The following is a 22,627-nucleotide window of genomic DNA, read 5'->3' on the forward strand; positions in this document are numbered from 1 at the left end:
AGAAGATTGAACTACAAAACCGTTTATTCAACCACTTCAATCCCAACCCTATTCAAACTACTACCGAACCTATATCACAAGCCAACCTATCTACACTGATCCAGGAGTTTAAGATGCTACGATCAGACGTTGAAACTATGAAAAAACACAGCAAATTTAGCAACATAAATGACAACATTAATAATTATAATAATCCAACACCCTCCTCCGTCGAAAACCCTCAGCAAATAATTCTCCTTCCTCACCATCAACCAAAAGTAGCATAGAATTACTCAGTTTCCAACTTATGCAGACAACAACCTTTTACTCAAACCTAACCAAACAAAAGCAAGAATACGTGACTATCCATCATGGATCTGTGCACGGAACCTTTTTTACCAAGGCTACTTACACTATTATCCCGACAAACATTATGAACTTTTTTCGTATTTCAAAATAATTACAAATCTGGCAAGAAAATATCGTTTTGAAAACATTTATTTATACGACAAGTTTCAGCGTCAAACACTTGCTGCCCAACACTCCCTACCTGCACACCTACGAACAACCGACTGGAAAACACTTAATGACGAATTATTCAATAGTTTCCTTCGAGATTCGCACTTACCCTCTTGCTATCATTGTTCAGCCTACGGTCATTATGCTTCAGCTTGCCCCTTTAAACCAAACGCTTGTACACCAAACAAATATGCCAACCCCTACACCTGGACAATAGATTGTTTAACGTTTTTAATCATTTTTATAGATTTTAAAGATACTAATGAAGGCAATTGGAAATTTTAGTTTTGCCTAGGCTGTGCGCATCCCTAATGTTTAGAAATATGTTATCTTGTTTAACGTTTTTAATCATTATATAGATTTTAAAGATACTAATGAAAGCAATTAGACTTTCCTTTTTTCAACTATTTGGCCTCAGTCTATTGTAACAGACATGACCGACATAATTCTCGACACACCAGAAATGAAAAAAAACAAACTTACTTACAACCATCTCCTCGAATAAGAGAAACAAAGAAGTTTTTCAGCAAGTGATTAAAATGCTTGAAGGACGATGTGCTGTCAATGATACCACATTTATGTTCACTGTTGAACAAACCAATGAAGGGCGAAAGGCTAGATCCGCGGCTTTTATCGAAAAGTGAAGCAAGTTTTGGTAGGATTTCCTACCAAAGAAATCACGTGACAACAAGCAATTTCACTGGTTTGAGAGATGCGAAATAGCGTTTGCCGCCTACTTTGTTTTATCTCGCGCTCCGAAAACAATTAAAATACTAGATCGTATCCATCGGAACGAAATTTAAAAAGTCAAAGAAAGCTTAAAGCTGCATATCTAGCCCTTCGGGCTTTACAGATCTGTGCAACAAATACGACGCAAATATCGAAACTGGCAAGGCAAAAACTTTTATGTTAACGGCACAAAAGGGTTCAGGGTTGACCAGGTTCGTAGAGGACAATGAATTGGGTCCTGGGTTTACCCGACTCTGCCAAGAAATCATATCTAGACCCAAATGCAGAAGGTCGGAACAGATTGAACCAAGTTAAAACAAGTGATACTTTAATTGACCTACCTGGTTATGCATTTAACACATATATAATTGATATCTACGTGAGCGTGACCATTAAACAATCATTCAGAACACAAATAGTGACGATCTATTAAAATTAGTCGTTTGTTTCTTATAAAAAAACACGTTTAGAAACCAAAATTTCATACTCTTGAAGAATTCTTTCATATTCAAGACTTCGAGTGCAAAAAAACATCTCATCAAAAAATTCAGTAATTTTAAGAACATTGATGTATGCTTACAGTGATTCTTATAGATAAATATGCGTTTTTTGAGCTGAAAAATTCTTTTTTTACGAAAATCTGCTGAAGCCATCTTTTACCTACTTTCATGCAAAAAGTCAGAAAATAACAAGTCCAAAAAACCCTTTTTTATCCGTTTTTTAGCTGAAATTTACCCCAAAAGTTTTTTTCCAAAAATCTAGCTTAATAGTGATTCTTATAGATAAACATGCGTTTTTTGAGCCAACAAAATTTTTTTGCAAAAATTTGCTTAAGCCATCTTTTACCTACGATGGTACCCTACTTTCATGCAAAAAGTCCAAAAAACCCGTTTTTTATCCGTTTTTTGGCCCAAATTTGCCCAAAAAATTTTTTTTTGAAAATCGGGCTCCGTCACATTCGAGGGTTTATAGTTATGCATCTTTGTGCAAAAAATCATAAAGAATGAAAGAGCCAATCTCGAGAAACGCTAATACCTAAGTAATTGATAGTGTGCTTATAAAAAAATATCGAATTTGGCCAGTTTTTCTATAAAAACAAGCCAAACAACCAAAATTTCATGTCTAAACACATATATTCTTTAAAAGTAAGCCCTCATGAGCAAAAAAAACATCTATCTAATAAAAAAAATTGAGTAATTTGACTAAGAACATTGATGTATGCTTATTAATAGTGATTCTTATAGATAAACATGCGTTTTTTGAGCCAACAAAATTTTTTTGCAAAAATTTGCTTAAGCCATCTTTTACCTACGATGGTACCCTACTTTCATCCAAAAAATCAGAAAAAATTAACGACCTAATTTTTCACAAAGTCCAAAAAACCCGTTTTTTATCCGTTTTTTGGCCCAAATTTGCCCAAAAAATTTTTTTTTTGAAAATCGGGCTCCGTCACATTCGAGGGTTTATAGTTATGCATCTTTGTGCAAAAAATCAGAAAAAACTAACGAGCCAATCATGAGGAAAGCTAATAACGAACGAACAGACGAACGAACAGACGAACGAACGGACAAAGGTTAATTTATAGGACCTCCACCGGGGTAGGTCCAAAAAGCCTAGCCTGAGCCAAAAATTAATGGTTCTTATGAAAAAAAAACATGTAGTAGTATGAGAATTTCTTACCAGCAATTTCTTTATAGTGGTTTTGATCTTGTTTGGCAAAGGTGGTTGATATAGAGGAATATCCAGATAGCCAAATCTCAACATGGACTCGTGAAGTGAATTCCCTTGATTTGATGCATCTATAAAGAAAGAGTGATTCCTGAGAATCAGTTTATTTTCTCAGGGATAACATTAACAGAAGCAGTACGTTTATTTATAAATTTTAATTTTTTGGGTCGTGCCAGTTTATTTTGTTTTTTGTTTTTAACCTTGGCACCTCACTCACTTTCGCCCAATTTTTTCTATTCCAAGCCAATATATTGTAGATTCTATGATCATGAGGTCTAGTGGTTATATTTTTAATATTTACCTAAAATATTTACAATATTTACTTGATATTTTAGTCTGGTGGTCTGATCAACACTGAAATTCTTGCAGGACTACTACTTAACCGAACTTTTCCAAATCAATCACTACAACACCAACAAGCTATACTTTTTTTTTTCTGCAATTTTGTGAGCTCTGTCAGTACCCTTGAGTTTTGTTTGTGTTTTGTTTCTACAGCATATTTTTTTCATAGAATATAATTATCTTTTTATTTAAATATGTTTATTTTTACATAGGACGAATAGCCATTGTAAAATATGGAAGAGCCTGAAAGACAATTAATAAAAATAAATAAATAAATATTTTTTTTTCCATATAAAGAGTTTTTTCAATACTTTCAATTCTTTCAATTGATTTGTAAACTTGCAACGACACCATATTTGTAACGGAAAAGCACTTTATGTAATTTTGAAAAGTGTTTTGATAATCACAATTTCTTTCTCTCTGGGGGTCGCTTTTTCGCTAAAAATCAGTCTCTCGAGGGTCAGGGTTCGTAGGTCCGAATTTTGACCCCCCCCCGGACATCAGGTCTGACTCCCCGGACAAGCATCAGTTGACTCCCTGGACATCAATTTTGTAGATTTTTCACTATCCCCCGGACATTATATCCTCCACCCCCCCCCCATGTACGAACATTTCAAGATCTTTCAACCCAAGCTTCTTCTGGATAAGCGATACCCGCTTACATTCAATAAAAACCTTGGACTAAGCTATATCCGTTATCTTTGATCAGATTTTTTTGTAAATAGTGAACCCGCAAAATGATGATGCAGTGCAATTTTGGCCTGGTATCAAACGGCGCTACATCACAAAAAAGCAATGAAAAGTAGATATAGCGCTCTCGATGCATTTACGCCGTTTAACGAGTAGTAGTGGTCCCATTTGTGGAAAACTCCGATCAAATAATTTTGCTTGGGCAGAATTGAAAAATTCCAGGGTTTATGTAAAGCTCTGCCGAGTTATAGATAGAGTTGATATCTATCATATATAGCCCAGTAATCTAAGACTTTTAGATTTAGTTTTATTTCAGTTTTTACGGGGTTTACGGCCCGCCAGCTCGGTTATCTATGAACTGAACGGAACATTGGAAGGAGCGGGGGTGCGATCCGGGTATCTTGACCACTCGCCTATCGCTCCTTAAGAAACATTAGCGAGTTTATGTATTTGCACTTTTGAGGACGGTTGAGTGACCGAAGCGATTTGGAATAACCCGCACGCTGTTTTGACCCACAAAATCGGAGACGGTAAAAGCGCTGATTTACCGTCGTCCTCAGTTAATCAGGATCTAGTCAAATTAGAACCTTGCCGTCTCCGTCGAAGAAAAACACACATACATAAAATCGATATTGCTGGACATGAGGATAACTTACTTCGAACGCTTGCGGAGGTTGTACGGTTGTTTCTCGTAGACATTAAGGATGGTCCAATATTCGTATTTTGGTCTTCGAAAAGTTTAAATAATCCCCAACCTGTCAAAAAAAAACGAATCTTGTCAAAAATCATTTTTAGTATAAGAACACTCTTTAAGAACAGTTTGTGTGAAAAGATACATGGGTCACGCGTTTTGAATGGGAAATAAGTGACTTCATTTTCCATCTAAGAGTTTCTTCTCTAACTAAATATCGCAAAATGCAATAGGCGTTACTGCGTAGAAAAGAAAAGCCTTGGCGTCTAGTATAGGCTAAACCTTATCATGTCAAGGATACTATAAATTGCGAGAAGAATAGTCGTTCGCTTTAAGTGTGCAATAATTTTTGTTTTGATTGTCATTTTCAAGCAATATTTCAATCATAACAAAATATACTGTTGAAAAGATCATTCAGATCACTATATTTTTAAGGAAAAATAATTCAAAAAATTGAAGACTTAAATGAAAATTTAAAAAATAAGAGAAAAGCCGAGGGTAAGAAAAAATCAATGGTTATTATAAACTTCCGACCCTTTAGAAATTATAGATTATTAGAATTTTTGACTGAAGATCGTAACGAAAGGTTGCTTGAAACTTTGAGTATCAAACAATTCTAATCTCAACTTCAATTTATTGTGTAGAAATTATTTTCAATGTATACCAATAAGTTTCTCCGAATCAAAAGATCTTGTTGACGATTGTCCCCTCAAGTCATCCATCAAGTTTTGACTTTCGTAAATTTGCTTCTCAAAAATTTCAACGAAAATGATGGAGCGTTGAAAAAGCTGAGTGGCTTGGAAAAATTTCTGTTGAGAAAGAAAAAAGATGCACGAGTAAAGAATATATCATTTTGTTATAGTTTATTTATAGTATTTGTCATGAGGGTAGCCTAGTTAATAGCCTAGTTAACTAAAAGCCCGCATTCACAAGGCTAAGAGGCACGGTTTACGGCAATATAGCGTTTTCAGCGCTTTAAAGAAATTTTTATATTTAAATTCACGGATTTTTAAGTTTACCTTGTTGGACTGCTAATATTCAGTCACAACTAAAAAAATGTATAGATTAAACCAATTTCGACTAAATCAATCTAGTTTAGATTTCTAGGTTATCATAAGGAAAAACATACGTTTTAAAGGAAAATGAAGTAATATTTATGGTATCAAGTAGCGTTAAAAGGTTTGGACAGTTACTGATACCGTAGTATTAATAAGGTATCTAAGCAACGAATTATAACTGCTGTGATCCTTCTCTCCCTAACACTCCCCTATTAGCGAGTTTATGTATCGGAGGATATCGAGGGTGACGGTAAGTGAAGTCGACGCAAAACAAAGTCGATAGTTGATGTACGGCTCTATATCGTCTTTGCTTGCCTAAACAGACGACGGTATTTTAGTGTCTTTATCATCGTCGATCAAATTGGGTTTTCGATTCGATTTAGCTCGAATAAATAAACTCGCTATTAAAGCTAAGTGTATTATTTGATAATGGAATGTCTTTTTTCTTAAATTGCATAATGCAGACCATCAATAAGCAAGCAGTCTCATATATGTACAGATTAGCTTTAAAGTCTTATTATCACCGATAATCAAAATTATTGCCTACAAAAGATTTTTTTTGTTTCTCTGAACATAAATTTTGAGATTGACATTTTTCACGTAGATGAGACCCTCCTGACCTTGTTAAAAGGGTTGATCTCAAATTTAAAGTAAGCAAGACAGAAAGACTCTTAGCTTTCTCAGACACTAATTTTGTGATTGGCCCTTTGCATTTGTCAATAACGTTATAGTCTATTATATAAAATATAATACATTACCTGGTGTAAACCGAACACGAAAGTATTTTCAAGAAATGTTGATCGTTTCCATGGCGTTGTCAAAATGGCTTCCCCATCGTTACAGAATGTTACCTAGATGTAAAAGAAAATAATGGAGGCTTATGTACAAGGGGTCTTGCGAAGAGTTATGTAGGTCTTTTTTCACAAGTACAATCATGGTCGAAACATATCGAGATTTTAGTGTATTTTAACATTTTCAGGATTTTAAGCACTTCCACTTTTTGTTATTGAATATTTCGATTTTGGAGGGTTTCGGTGGCTTCTAGGCTATATTTCAAGCCTAATTGGAGCAAATTTGAGCTTTTGAATCCTGAGATCCTAAGGTCCTAAGTCTTAAGTCTCATATTAAAACTCTAGTTTTCCAACTGTAGTTTAACGCGCATAAAAATCATTTGTGCTGTTTAGAATTTCGCAGGGAATTCCCCTTTGTCTCAAATGTTTTGTCCATGATCGAAGCTAAGGCGGTCAACTTTCTAACTTACCTTAGTTAAAATTTACGAAATTCGATTCGCCAGAGCTACTAAAAGTTAAGGTTTGCATTGAACAGTAACTAATTTGGTACTTTGTCTTAAATAAATTTTGATAAAAGTAGATTGTGGGATTCAAGAAATATGGTATGACCTTTCCATTTGGATTTCGTATGGAGAGAACGACTCTGACTTCTTCGTTAGCTTGAAAGTTGACCAATTTGTCTATCTGTATACCAACGTCACATTCGATGCTGAAAAGTAGATTTGTATAGCATCATATTGATGGTTTCAAATACTTCCTTTTTATTACAGTGCCATAGCATCCCCAACCGGGAGATGGTGGGGGTAGGGGGTATTCGACTCCCAATAATTATTATAAAATTGGTTTCTTAAAAACGACTATTCAAAACATTAAAAAAATAAAATAATTTTTTTTTTGGATTTATTCATTTTTGGTATATTTTCCAACAATTTTGAGGCCTAATTTTTTAAATCCCCTCCTCGGTCCAAAACAATTGTTGGCCCTCGCGGTGTCACTAAACTTCAATCATACCCCCCCCCTAATATCAAAATACGGCATTGTATTGGAACGGGGGACCTAATTATACCTCTAAGTCCTCCCCAAACAAGGTTATTATAGACTAAAAGATAAAAAATGGCGAATATAACTGGTTTGATTGAAGGAAATTGATGACTTCAAACCTTGGTAAAACAACATCAGGTGATTTTGCCACGTGCTCAATTTCTTCGTCTTCCGGGATTCGGTCATTTGAAAATTCACCAGGGCTGTTCATTGGTTGTGCTATAGGTGAGTTTATTGTTTTTGATGATGTTGCGCCTTCAGGGAGTGTTGAATTGAATGAGTAATTTGGCTGGCTGAAAATATAGAGAGTATTTAATGTCATTCATTCATTCATTCATTCATTCATTCATTCATTCATTCATTCCTTAAAAGTGCAATAATTTTGAACTGTACCTTGAAAATCAATGACAAAATATACCCTTTGAATGTGCATATGAATATTGAAACATTGTAATTAAGGATGGAGTGATATACACGTTTATTTATATAAACAAACTTTATAAGAACTCACAGAATGGTGAAAATGTTGAAAAAAAGAAAAGAAAAACCTTTAGGCTACAACTAAAAAAGTAAAGAATATCTGAAGCCTTCAGAAATTTTGGATGTTCTTATTGATTTGATTTTGGATGTTCTTATGTTATTTTTATTTCGCCCGAAAACCCGGGCTCTAAACATTCGAAGTAGTAGCGAAGTGGGATAGCCGTTAAGGCCGGCACAAATGCATCCAACATTGCTGTTGCATGAAATGTTGGGTTCATTTGCGCAATTCATAAAATTCCAGCTTTTTAATAAAAATATTGGAAATCATGTTGGGCGAATTTTGATTGCCGCCAAACATTTTCATCCAACATTTTTATGAAATTGACGTCACTTTTATGTTGCTTCCATGTTGAATGCATTTTCGTAATCATGTTGGATTAAAATTTTGACGCTTTCCGCAAACGACTTTTCATGCAACTTCTCGAATTTTTCCACGTGACTTTCATCCAAAATTTTGTCCAAGAAAGAATTTGAAATGTTGGAACTGCGTATAAGTACAGTCGTGACGTCTAGTATAGGCTAACCTTCCTTGTGTTCTCGGACGGGGATTTTATACACGATACGCATCGCCCCTATATCAAAATCAATTTCGGGGATGTGCGCTGTCTAAAAGACTAACCTTCCTTGTGTTTGAAGGGGTGATAGATTCGATGCTGTTTTAATGTTTCTATTCCTCCATTTCTTCGATTTACTGTTTGTATTTGTTGATAGATTCAACACGTCGGGCGGGTGTTGAGTGAAGGGCGTTCTAACGGGCGGACTATTTGGTTTGATAGGTGGAGGAAGGGCGGCTTGAATAGGAGGCTGCTGATGGAATATGGTAGCAATGTGTTTTGATTCCTAGGAGGGAAAGGATTAAAATTAGTTCGAGTTTACTTGTGAAGTTAAGAATTTTACAAAAACTAAAGCCGGCTAAAATGGTAACTTGACTATTAAAAACATATCTGTAAATCTTACTGACTTAAATGCCTCCAAACATTTATCTACAGTTCCTTTGGTTGCGTAAAATATTAAATCGAAAATCGAAAACTCTTGAATGAGTTATATATCTACGAGAAAAAAACATCAAATAAAGTCACCCCTCGTTTCCTCGATTGTGGCCACAAGAACTTATACAATTATTCTCGTTAAAATAGTTTTTGGTATAATCTTGACACTACAATCGGCGCCGAAATATATTGGCAATTTTGGGTATTTTAACGTTTTTCAGAATTTAAAGCTCGAGCGAGAATTGCAGTTTCAGTACTTCCACTTTGTTTCATTGATTTTTTCGATTTGGGAGGGGTTAAGTGGCTTCCAGGCTATATTCGCAGCCTTATTGGAACATTTTTGAGCTTTTAGATTGTGAGATCCTGAGATCCTAAGTCTCAAGTCGAATGTTAAAACTCTACTTTCAAACCGTATTTCAAATCAAATCACTTAGAAATCACTAGCGGTTTTAAAGTTTTGAGGGAATTCCCTATTTGTGCCAAATATTTCGGCGCCGATTGTAGTTAAGGTGTGTATTTGTGATGTATAATATGTTGATGAGTGAATTTGGACAGAAAGTTTAGAAGTTGCCTAATTTTCATTTAAAAGAAAATTTGCTGGTATAACCATTGACTTCCTAGCCCGAAGGGCTAGAGACGAGACTCCTGGATGGGAAATGAAGCCCTTATTTTTCACATGCAAACGCTAGTACAATATATCATAAGATTTTGAAAAATGTGCCGCGTGAAAACAATGAAAGTGCTAGATTTAATCCGTCATTCTAAATGCGGCTTCTAAAAGGCTTCATTTTTTCTTGCTTGAGAAAGGATGAAGATTCATCTCTACGGGGCTTTAAACTCAACAGATATAACCAGCACCTTTAATCGACCGCCGGAGGCGGTTTTTTTCATAGTGGTACGCTAATCTCGTTTTGCCTTGGCTCATTACTTTGTCTACCATTTACTTTCGGTTTTTTTAACTAGATTACCCAGGTGTTTCTCTTTTTATTCCCCTGAATGTCTTTTATTCGGAATTGAATAATCGAGACATGAAAAATGACTATATTGTAATCTGTTTTCAATGAATAATCTAAAATGTACTTGAGATGACATGTAGGCGTTAATAGTGCGCGCGCACTCTTTCGCGAGCGTGATGCGTGATGGAAGGCGGTCGTTTCAGTGTGGTTTACATCCACACTGTGACCTAATTATACTTACAATAGGTGTGTATTTATACTGTATAAGATGTTGATGATTCAAAATGACATTATCCTGTGTTTCCACGTCTCTTGAGTTGATTAAACGGTAATACAATTCTGATTGTCCAAGCTAGAAAAAAAAATTGAGATACAGTAAACTGTAATACAATAGTGACTGGTTAGTGAGGGCTGTATTGAGAAATATTGCCTGAAGTCAAGTAAAGACCTAGCGTCATGAACCCAAATGATGTCAACTTAGTGTCCATTTTCTTGAAAATAACTGTCGCCATAATGAATTTTCTTAACGAAAGGCAGCCCCGTGCTATGTAAGCCCGTCGTTGCATTGCGTAAAAACTCGTACAGACCACGTCAAAAAATTACTGGTTAACAATACCTTTATAATTTGAGTGTCTCTATAATTCAAACTAAATTTTTGGTCCCCATAGCTGGATTGTCGTATAAAAAGAATTCGAAGAAAATTCTAGGCCCCTCAAAGATCGAACTAGAGAGTTTCAATTGCAGAAAGAAAAATTAATATATATTGAGAAACGTTCATAGGAGCAGGGTGTACCAGTAATATGAACTAAACCAATACTCTCCCCGACATAAAAAGTTAGTCATAGAGTTATGGATTTTCTGCTAAATCAAAATGTAATGGAATCACTCAGTTGTCCTTCCCTCTAGTAGATAGTTATTTTTATAAGAATAAACCATATAAGAACATAAGGCTTCGTTGGCCAAAATATTATTTTCAAGGATTTACGGACCCTAAAAAATCTATTTTCTTAGGAAAATGGACAAAAAAAGTGACAACATGTTGAAAATAAGAACATTCTAAGAACATATTTAGGCTTGAAAGTCAAAAGGTTAAGAACATCCGAAGGCTTCAAAAATTTCCAATGTTCTTATAAAAAAAACGTGTATCTAACTACATAGATATCCTTGAGGAATTAATACCTGTGGTATGGAGTTCATATCCCCTTGAGACATTTCCAATTGGATAGCACCTGCTCTTATTGGGCATTTCCACCTGAAATCAACATTTTTAAAGATTTATCATAAAAAACAAGCTAGATGATAAATGGACCTACCTGATGATGGAAGTTAATAGCAACAGGGAGAAAAATGAAAACAATCAGTCAGAAAATATTTCCTACGGTAGGGCCATGTGCAGTGGATACACGAAGACTGCTGGTAAAAGAAGATACTTGCACAGAAGTTTTTGAAGGGTACACGTTTTTTTTATAAGAACAAACTATATTAGAGCATAAGGCTTCGATTGCCAAAATGTTAAGAATAAGTTAAGAACATTTTAAGGCTTTGCGGACTCGAAAACACCCGATTTTTAAGGAAAATGGGTAAAAATGGCCGAAAAAAATGGAGAAAATTTTTAGGCTTAAAACCCAAAAAGTTAAGAACATCCAAAGGCCTAAAACATTTTTGGTGGTTTTTTATTTTAAAAAATAAACGTGAATGTTGGCAAACAGAAAAAGAGATGGTCGGACAATATCAGAATTACGACCTGAAGTTTTTAAATGTCAACAGCGAGCCTGACAAACGAGCGTTTTGCTTGGCGCGCAGCCATCAAGAGACAAAGGCTTTTACAAGGGTTGATATGGTTCACGCAAAGCCCTTTATCTAAGTAACATATTACCCAGCTGGCACACAACGTCGTTTCAACGTTCATCTAATGTTCACAACGTCCATATAACGTTAGGTGAACGTCGAAACAACGTTGTGTTCCAGCTGGGACTGCACTGTTTCATGAAATATTACCTTCCACACGTGACTCTATTGAACGAATCAAAAAGCGTCAATTTGCACCAACCATATTCTCCCATTTGTAATGATCTCATTGGTTGATCGTTATCTTGGAAACCATCATTGTTATGAATGACGTCATTTTTCGTGATTTGTAATGACACGATCAGTGATATGTCCTCACTTGGAAAACACCTGTTGAATTTCAAAATGTGAGATTGGTATTGAAATTAGACCAAGTTTAGACGTAACGCTCCGAATCGAATCCGTTCCGAAACACTGTGTGAATATCAAAATCCAAAACGTCAAAAAAGAAGACGTTACGGTTTTGCTCAACTATTTTCATCGGAACGGAACTGTTCCATTTTGTTGCTCCGAAACGTTCCGAAAGCAGTATGAGCACTTCTTATTCGTAGCAAATACCATACCAGAGCGATTATGGTATTAGAGTCTTTATTCCAAGGAGGGACTCATGTAAAAAGGGGCGATTCGAAGTGCTGCTAGGTTTAATTTTCAACGCCTTTGAAAATCTCTGAAGGGCCTCCCTCCCGAAATCATTTGTATGCATATCCCGAGATTTTTTTGTCAATAAATGTAAAAATTGTTTAAATCGGTCGAAATGGCAGCAAAACCTTGCAAAGACAGTTACCCAGCTGGCACACAACGTTGTTTTAACGTTCAAATAACGTTATTTGGACGTTATGAATGTCAAATGGACGTTGTTTTGACGTGCCGGCTGGGTACAGATTTTACTATTACTAGGCTAATTTTCAGTTGACTCTCTCTAATGTCGATCTTGAATAGGGAACCAAGAATTTTCTTCGAATTAGAGAAAGATTCAAATTACAGTTAGTATCTTATACCAATTTCCAGCATAGGGAACCAATGCTTTAGTTCGATTTATAGTAAGATTCGAATAGTAGAGGTTCGAATTAGAGAGAGTTGGCTGTAAGTAGGAAAAAGCATCGGTAAAATGATAAGGAGAGAAGCTGTTCCAGTGCTGCCATAATTTTGCCCAAGGTCAAACCGTACTACATAAGTCACAGGGAATACTCAAATCAAAGATGGTAGATGTAGCTTAGTTTACAGGGTTTGAAAAGAGATGAATTGGTATGAACTGAAGTCAAAATCTCGTTTAATACTTACTTGAGGAAAAACTACATTTGTCACGTGGAAAACTTCAATCAAAGATGGCAATCATAGCTCAGTTTATAGGGTTTGAATAAAGATCGGCTAATAAGAACTAGAACAATAGCCTAAAATCTTGCTTATTACTCACTTGGTCTAATGTTCGCATCCCTCATGGTCTCATGTAATTTCAACACCTTTCTTTAGAGAAGGGAATAATAGGACGGTCGGGATCGCTGATGGAAACTATACTTCTTTGCTTGGTGACCAGAGAGGAAAAATATTTTTGTCCATTAGTGATTCCGACCTTCCTGTTATTCTAAACTCTAAAAGAAAGGTGTAGGAATTAGACATAGTTAAAGAACGTTCTCTAACGCTCAATATCGTTCGTTTTACTGGAACCTTCCATTTTATTTGTTTTTAAAATCGCTTGTAATGACACTACGGTATTACTCACTTTGGGAAAATTTGTTTCACACTTATCGTCACAAATCCTGGAGTTGTTCCATCATTGCCAAATCCAAAAGCGCGTTCATGTAATCCATTTCCATTGTTTTGATGTAGAACTGGTAGGTTTCTTGTCTCGGAGACTTTATTTTGTCCTTTGTAAAGAGTTACTGAGATATGGTACATGGTGTTTTCTGATTGGTCAGTGGTGGTTGGCACGTGCAGAAAATCCCAAAAGATTGTGAATCCAGATCTGGAATAAAATGCAGACATTTCTTGTAATTCGAGCTTAGATCCGAGGTACACTTTTTTTTATTACAACAAACCATATAAGATCATAGGCATAGTGCGGAAAGGGGGCCGATCCCCCCTTCTTAAAATATCCCCCTAGACAAATATATGTGAAAGATCTATAGAGAGAGAAAGGGAAATAATAAACTCCTTTCTTCTTTTTGACTCAAACTACTCTAACAGAAAACTATCCTTCATGAAGACCAAATTTCATAACAGTGCTTGAAAATAATCTACAATATATATGTAAGCTCCCCACCCATTCTTAAACTATCGCCTTCCTTGCTATCCCCCCTTTTTTCATGACATTTTTTTATCCCACGTCTTCATTTTTTTGGAAGGTGTCACCCCCCTTAAGAAAGGGGGGAACGAACTATGAAAAAATTAAGTTGCGAGCGACACTCGGACCCTTACCGGGACTAAAAAGGAGAAAACAAAGGCACATTTTGGGAATTTTGCGATCCTTAGCGGGACAAATTTGACCAATTTTGGCCAAATTTCGATCTTTCTGGGGGTAAAAAGATGAAATTTTCATATTTAATTATTTAAATACAGTGAAAGCAAAAACTAGGTAAAAATAAACACATAAAAAAAAAGAAGTAAACTTGGAAGACACTGGTACGGCTAGTTGTGTTAAAATTTTCGCCATCATAAAAAATCCTAATACTAATGTTGAAATATTAACCAAGAAAAACTTCAAAATTTGCGAATCGTTGATTTCAAGGATTGAACCTAGACTTTTTTTTAATATCGACACTATGGATACTATTTTCTCTCCAAAATATTTGGTTCTGGTATATGTATATAATAATATTTGTGCTATGAATAATAAAAATTAATAGCGCTCCGCAATGCATACGTCATAAATACTTTTCACTTTTTTTGACATTTGTACGAGTTGCAATCCCACAATTCAACGCGGCTCAATTAAAGATACGTGCAAACTGTTATATATCTTTTGTCAAACGATGCAATTAACGTGCAAAAGAGATTAACGCAAAGTTTGATGGGATTGGAACTCGTACAAACACATCGAGAGTAATGATTATGTCAAAAATAAAATCTGCGCGGTGTGCTATTAGAAAAATTAATATATAAACAGAATACAGTAGTAGAGGTGAGCTATCGATCATGACTATCGATAATGACTATAGTAGCATAAGTCCTGGAATGAATTACACCCAAATCACACATCGCAAACGTGGGTAGAAAACGGTTCCCTGGAGTCGGCTCAGTTTGCGAATGAAAATCGTAATTTGAAGCATCTCTGTTTCGAGAAAATTTAATCCAATCGTTTCCGTATGATATAAATCGATAGTCATCATCGAATGACTATAGTAACCAAAGACGAATTACTGTAGAAATAAGCCCAAAGCCAAAAAAAAGTCACAAGCGGTCTTTTTGCTGAAAAGAGTTTACAGTCGGAAGAGACGATAGCATCGTATAGATTAAACCTTGAATCAAGTAAACAGGGATAATATGAAGATTGCTATAAACTGCTTTTATTTAATCTCATAACATATCGTTCATTGTAACAGCATCGTGGCTCTGTTCTGAATGCGTAAATTTTCCATTTTACCAAAATTTACCCAATCTTTTCAATTTTCATCGGAATGAGTTATAAAATGAGTTATATATCAACCATTTGCTTACACAGCATTTTTAAACACAAAACGACTTTCTCCCTCGGATGGGGGGGGGTACTAGGTTTGCGAGGTGACGGGTATGTCCGAGCCGAAAATCGAAAATCGACCCTTTGAGAGACAAAATTTTGGTGATTTTGGGACCCTTTGCGAGACTTTTTCCCAAGTTTTGGTCCATTTTTTCCAAATTTGATTTTCACCAATTTTTGGTCAAAATTTTTGGAAATCGTGACCCTTTGAGAGAGAAATTTTTGATTTTCGTGATTTTGGGACCCTTTCAGAGACTAACTTTTAAATTTGTACCCCTTTGAGAGAGACTTTTGAGGAATGAGCAAAGGTACCCTTATGGCTCGCACATACCTGACACCCATTTTGCCTAAGTACCCCCCCCGGGCTTTCTCATCTTTAGGCGCCGTTCGAATATGATTCTCAGTTTTATTGATTATCGAATCAGAAAGAGTGAACTGTAATCTTATTCGATTTCCTTGGATCTTTTTGTCGCCCTCATTCGACTTTTATTATCATTCTGAGCATCGTGACATTGATCTTGATCGCCAGTGTTAGGTATTGAAGGAAGGAGCGCAATATAGTCATCTCCTAATTTACGGTTAGTTTGATGAAACACAGGTCGATATCTTGCCAACTCTCGTAAAACTTGAATATACATTGTGAAATCAACATATTTTATAGCATCCAGATACTCAGTTTCACGTAGAGTTAACCCCGCATAAAGCTTATCAGTTAGTAAGAGATCATTATTAGTCTTTTTAGCATAACATAAAAAAACAATGTATTTTAGATGCTTTGTCAGATGCACTAGTAAACCGAGAATAGAGATGCTTATGGAAAGAACAAGGATAAACCACAGTAGCACAAAGGTATATTGGAAGTAAAGATACGATGAGACTTCGCATACAACGGTTAAACGGACACTGTAAGTCCTGGAATGAATTACATCCAAATCACACATCGCAAACGTGGGTAGAAAACGGTTCCCTGGAGTCGGCTCAGTTTGCGAATAAAAATCGTATTTTGAAGCATCTCTGTTTTGAGAAAATTTAATCCAATCGTTTCCGTATGATATAAATCGATAGTTTGTTAGCCAGCTGATAAGATAAAAAACAAAAACATTATTCACAATGTAGAGCATTTTGGCTAAATATTCTGTAGCAATCCGCAAATTGTTTCCGCATTTCGTAAAAACTTTGTGATTGAAGTAATTGACACATATTTGATTTGCATCGATGCCCTAAAAAGAAAAACGAAACAATTCGTTAAATTCTATATTGATTAACATTTTCCGGACAAGAGAAATATCACGGTGAGTTTTACAGTGCAGCTTAATCTCAGATTCTTTTGGAAAAAATTCCATTCTAAATCCATACAGGGAATGGACGAACATTTCCAGTAGGTTACTCGAGCAAAATTTACAGGGGGTCTAAAAGAGCGTTTTGTCATTTTTTCAGGGGATGACAAATTATTTTAAAATTTCCAGCGGATAAAAGACTAATTTTAGTTCGTCCACCTTCACTATAAGATATGAAAAGAATTTTTCAGAGTTTTCTTTTGCAAATTTTGCTATTTTCCAGGGGATACCTATACACATCAAGAAATGTTTTTTTTACTTGAAAAGGTTTCGCCACCCCCCCCCCTGTATGGAGATAAAATGGGATGGCACAATCTCAGATTGGAAAAAACTCCTGTAAATTATGTATCAAAAAACGGATTGCAACACCTTCAGTAAGTACAAAAAAGAAAATTATGTATTTTGGAGCTAATTCATGATATTCATGATGTAATGTTTTCTACGGAAATACCCCCGGTTTTAGCCAGTGGCAAATTTAAACTAGAAAAAAGTTGTATAAAACTTCCACTACTGGCAAAAACCGGGCTTTCTCCGTAGAAAACATTACGTCATGAATATCATGGATTGTCGTGGGTTGAAAAAGTACTTTAGAGTACTTGCTAGCTAAGTTTGAGTGAAAACTAGTATTAAAATTGTATGATTTACCCCTGCTTGAAGTCTATCTTTAAGGTGGATGATATCGATATGTCCATAACAAAAAACAATGTAGGGAACATAAAAAAGATATGCCAAAACAAAAATGATAAACGGCATGGACTGGAATTGCATGAAATATTCTTTCGGCATTGGAATACATTGATCTTTGTTGCCACTCGGGGAAAGCTCACATAAGTGTTTATGATCATTTTTAAGATATCCTTTATACTTCAATTCTCTTGGTATACCATAATATGAAGATTGATCCATCAGATTGCCAAGATGAGGGTAAATGTAAAATCCACGAGCCCAACAACCGTGTTGTACAAAATCTTTAGACATTGGCATATTTTGTGGAATTACACAATTCATATCTTGGTCATTAAACCGGCTACCAAGCATTATAATGCTTGCCAAAACAAATATTTTCGACACAACAATTCTTGAAAATTGATCAGAAATGCTGTCATTCCTTTGTTTCAGTTTGAAACTTAAAAGTGAGCGAACTTCATCGATAATCGTCTTACCAGACATTTTGACTTTTTCAAAAATAAAAAAAATACAAATAAATGAACTGATGACTTATTTTACAGTTTCCCCTTCTTCTTTATTTTTTTACTTCGCTAGCCCATTTTAACATTACAACTCAGTATCATTAGAAGCATTGAACTTCATATTGTAAAAAATGATCCGAATTCATCTCTCAAGTATGAAAACAATCAACTACACGTTTTTTTTTTCTATAAGAACAAACTATATAAGAACATAAGGCTTCGAGGCCCAAAGATTTAAGAACATTCTAAGAACATTCTAAGGTTTCGGAGACTTAAAAACATGCATTTTCTTAAGAAATTACATCAAAATGCTCAAAAAATGCTAAAAATAAGAACATTTTAAGGACAATTTTAGGCTTCAAATCCAAAAAACTAAGAACATCCGAAGGCTTCGAACATTTTTGACGTTCTTATAAATGTAATGCCCAGTTTGAGTTAGAAATCGTGATTTTGGTCTAACTCGTAGGAATTGGATTGGGTTTCATGGTCAAGCAAAAAAACAACACCAAAAGTGAGTCTTTCAAGCGAGATTTTAAGCCAAAAAGTCAAAATAATGCAAAAATTTGACAAAAATCAACCGTTTTTGGTCAACGAGTGATCCAAGAACCTCCAAAATTGGCCCTGCTTTACTTGATTCTGTCCTCTAGCGAATTAATTTGAAGTTTTACTACTGGGCACCTTTTCATCATTCAGGCAGGTCTACGCAGTCACTCCTTCTAGATCCGGAGATATAAGCCTTTAAAGTTTGAACTAGCGATTTTCTTTAAAAAACTTGGCACTTAAAGGGTTAAGAACATTTAAAGGCTTTGCAGATTTCACACCGATTTCCTAGGAAAATGGACAAAAATACTCACAAGATGGTGAATTCAAGAACAGTTTAAGAACATTTTTAGGGTTAAAGCTTAAAAAGTTAAGAACATTCGGAGGCTTTAAAGATTTTAGATGCTCTTATAAAAAACGTGTATCGCATGTTTTATTTATTCTTCGTGGAAAGTCTGAATATTAAAGAATAATTCAATATACACAAAAAATCCCTCTGAATCCGTGCTTAAAATTTTAATCAAAAAACTAATTAATTATTATGAACTTGAATGTGATCCTCATCGTCATTTCAAATTCAGAATTATTCTTGAATTCATGATATGGACCATTGAAATGTCTTCCACGTACCCAAAAGCTGATTGGTTGAAAGTGACGTGTTGACTGGTTTTACGTCACTTACAACCAATCAGCTGTCGGGTCCATGATGTAATGTCAGAAGACATTGCAATTGTGCATATCATGAATAAGTATTAAATATACATAAAAATTTGAAATAAATATACCTTTATCGGTGATCCAAAAAATATCTGCAATCTGATTGGTTGAAGAAGAGTACAATATATCTTGTATTTTATAAGTACAAAATATAAATTGACGAAAAGATGTTGTTGTATTGTAGCGGGCGGTAGCAATAATTAAATGTCACTTTGCTACAAAAGTGCCCTGCGCTTATTTCCACCACAAAAATTGCAATTTTGGGTCACCGATAAACCGGTTATCAAACATTTGCTCTTACAATATGGAAATATTTCACTCGTTCTGGATTTTCCGTATTATTGTACGGAAAAATCTTGTAGAATATTTCTCATATTGTACTCGCAACTGTCCGATAACTATTACGTATTTCAAATTTTACACGTAAAAATACGAGACCGCATTTAATAAAATATTTAATAAAAGAGGTCATTGTCATATTGCTGATAAGCAACAACAAAATAAACAGAATAACAAAATTTGATTGGTTGTGTTATCAACTGTAATTTGGAGTTAGGGAATTCAAACTCACTGTCCAAACCGTGCTTTTCATTTCGCGATCAATATATATAAAAAGAAATCATAACATGGTTTTCCTAGGCTGCACGCATCCCCTCTGATATGATTTGATATAGGGGATGCGTATCGTCTAAAATATTTCTGTCCCAACTTACCCCCGTCTTTTCTTTTTTCTTTTTTGATTATGCGACATAGCAATACAATGACTTCTTTTATTTTTGTTCAATGAATGAAAATTGATAATTATGAAAACAACAGCACAATGACTTCATTTTTTTCTTTCTTTGATTGGATGTGAGGAAATTATGTAAATTTATGCAAATTTTGGTTACCCCAAATTTGAGGTAACTCTCGGACGAGAATTTCATACACGATACGCATCCCCTATAACAAAATAAATTCAGGGGATGCGCACAGCCTAGGTTTTCCTGGCTAACTTTTGGCTTGCATGGCACAAAATATACCCTAAAAAACCCTAGAATGCAGATATGAAATATTTCATAAAATTGTGGTGTAATATTTATTTTGAAAATAATAATAATTTTTGAAAATACCTTTGTATGGGTATGGATTAAATCAGTTTTTCATTAAGAACTCAAACCTCTATAACTTAAGTAAGTAAGTAAGTCTGCGACCGCAGTCGGAGGCGACCCGAAGGCTCCTCTTTCGATAGCTATCTACCTGAAGGTAGGGGAGGGCGCCACTCTTTCTCCCTGGATTTCTCCACTATAACTTGAATGACTCCATAACTCCAACAAAGTCCCCCTTGCGTGTTCGAGTTATGGGGGTTCGACTGTATACCTATACAAAAGAAATTAGGCACATTTTTGCCAAAGAAAGGAAATGGATTGATCATATTAATATTTGTCAAAAGAAACAACCAAAAAGATAAATAAAAAAACCTACGTTGGATCGTAGGGACTTTTCTCGAATACTTCTTCTCGTTTATGAAGTGTCATTGAATACAAATTGTTCTCCGTTGAAATCTAAAGAAAACAAGCTAAATGCTGAATGTCTCCCTGAAAGCTAATGTAAAAAGAAAATAGAAAAAATGGAAACAATAGTAAGAAAATTCAAACTAAAAAAATCAAAAAAAAAAATACCAAGCCAATCTAAAATTGGCAGAAGGAAATTTCCTCCAATACTAAAATCTGATTTTTACGGCCAAAGAAGGTTTTCCGGAAAAAAACAGCTTCTATTCAGCCACCTTTTAGAGAACCTTCCCCTCTGTTTAACTGAAAAAGAATATTATTCATCAAAACCTGAACTAAACAAAAAGGATGAATACAAAAGCCGAGCACTATTTTTCAAAATTTAATTGTCCTTTTTCTAATAAAATGTTTTTAATTATTTCGTTACGCTTTACTGATTTTTTCAATTTTTTGATTTCTCCAAATGTTTTTTTTTTTACAGTAGACATTTATTACGTAGACCATCGTCCGAGATTCAAAAAAGGCCTTAAAAATGGTTTTCGTAGGGCACCCCTTAGATCAGGGCAAATTTTAGATATTATGCTCCTAATAGGGTGTAGAACTGACAAAAAAATTTGCCCTTCGAATCTCCTGCAGTTTTCGAGTGAATCGATTTTTAGTTAATCGATAGAACTTATCAAGGGTCCCCCCTTTACTAACGGTTTTTTTGAAGTCTGAAAATCAAATATCTGAGACTACCAACGGATTCAGCGTGAGAAGTAGATAAAGAAAATGGGGTTATTTGGTTAAGTTTCGACTACCTGGTGCCGAGAAATGGCATTTTTAAGGCGAAAAATCGACGTTTTTGGCGTTTTCCGATGACGTCAGCATTTTCATAGGAGCATTTTCAGAAAAAATCATTCCCACAGCTGGATAGCCCTGAATTAGTAGTATCCAAAAATGGTATGGTTTGTCAACTTTCAATGTATAGACCTCGAGGGTGCCCTACGAAGTGACACAATCCACTGCCTCGGCCGCTGGTCTACGAGACGAGTGTTGTATAAGGATGTTGTTTTTTTGTACATTGGATTTTTTTTTACTGTTTTTAAAACTGTTTTAACTATATTTTTCTTTTTAGATATTAATCTGAAGATGAGAATCAAATCTCGAAATATATTATTAATATAAACTAGCCGGTACCCGGCGTCGCACGCCGGTTTAGCTGTTTGCTGAACGCATTTAAAGTCCTTTGGATGTTGGGAAGGTGGCTTAAACACCCCTTAAACACGATGAAATCAAAATTAAAGGGAAGAATTCTCTTCAAAGTTTTACTCTATCCCTCCCGGGTGACGTATCTTTTAACCATATTTTGAAAAATATTTTTGTGGCAAAAATGATCAGAAAGCAGAAAGGGCGCCATTCCCAAATTACACCATACCGGCGACCAGCGACGTCCGAGACGGCTCTGCAATTAGATTTTTTTTCTCGCTTCGCTCGCGTTATATTTGCCGTATTTCTTGATGTTTAGGAAAACTTTGATGTCAAGATAAGCGGAGTGAAATAATAGACATGACACACGATTCGTCGAAAAAAGGCAGCCCGGGGGGTGCTTAGGCAAGAGAAGGAAGGGTATTGGTATATGCCGGCCTTAAAGGTGCCTTTTTTGAAACATGGCAGTTTGAAAAATCGGAAAATCAAACTTCAGTCCCACTAAGAATCGAAAAAATGGGAAAATTTTAACTTTTTGCCCCCAGAAAGATAGAAATTTGGTGAAATTAGTCCCAAAAAGTGAATTAAAAT

General features: G+C 35.2%; 2 protein-coding genes across 3 annotated transcripts in view; both read right to left on the reverse strand.

Moving 5' to 3' along the window:
- Nucleotides 1–22,627, reverse strand: part of LOC136801637 (uncharacterized) — an 89,129-nt gene that overhangs the window by 39,548 nt on the left and 26,954 nt on the right. For both annotated transcript variants that reach the window (XM_067058276.1, XM_067058277.1), the window contains exons 11-22: nt 20,823–20,902; nt 13,622–13,864; nt 12,052–12,231; nt 11,233–11,305; nt 10,295–10,405; nt 8,728–8,948; nt 7,688–7,861; nt 7,137–7,236; nt 6,495–6,587; nt 5,343–5,487; nt 4,644–4,742; nt 2,908–3,026 (exon numbers count right to left, since the gene is read on the reverse strand). In XM_067058276.1, coding sequence (XP_066914377.1) covers nt 2,908–3,026; nt 4,644–4,742; nt 5,343–5,487; nt 6,495–6,587; nt 7,137–7,236; nt 7,688–7,861; nt 8,728–8,948; nt 10,295–10,405; nt 11,233–11,305; nt 12,052–12,231; nt 13,622–13,864; nt 20,823–20,902 — 1,638 coding nt within the window. The remainder of the gene's footprint in view (nt 1–2,907; nt 3,027–4,643; nt 4,743–5,342; nt 5,488–6,494; nt 6,588–7,136; nt 7,237–7,687; nt 7,862–8,727; nt 8,949–10,294; nt 10,406–11,232; nt 11,306–12,051; nt 12,232–13,621; nt 13,865–20,822; nt 20,903–22,627) is intronic.
- On the reverse strand, nt 14,674–18,180 carry LOC136801609 (innexin-6-like). The gene is made up of 2 exons (XM_067058249.1): nt 17,557–18,180; nt 14,674–16,794 (listed from the first exon to the last, which is right to left on the reverse strand). The coding sequence occupies exons 1-2, from the start codon at nt 18,079–18,081 to the stop codon at nt 16,018–16,020; spliced, it is 1,302 nt and encodes a 433-aa protein (XP_066914350.1). The 5' UTR covers nt 18,082–18,180; the 3' UTR covers nt 14,674–16,017.

This window comes from Clytia hemisphaerica, unplaced genomic scaffold, assembly GCF_902728285.1.
Source record: "Clytia hemisphaerica strain Z4C2 unplaced genomic scaffold, Clytia hemisphaerica genome assembly, whole genome shotgun sequence".
In the NCBI taxonomy this organism is placed as follows: domain Eukaryota; kingdom Metazoa; phylum Cnidaria; class Hydrozoa; order Leptothecata; family Clytiidae; genus Clytia; species Clytia hemisphaerica.

Excerpts from the sequence above, each read along its gene's own strand:
- LOC136801609 (XM_067058249.1), bottom strand. The coding sequence starts at position 18,081 with ATGTCTGGTAAGACGATTATCGATGAAGTTCGCTCACTTTTAAGTTTC. Across the intron at positions 16,795-17,556 it reads AAGATAGACTTCAAGCAGGG|GGCATCGATGCAAATCAAAT; the intron begins GTAAATCATACA and ends TTTTCTTTTTAG.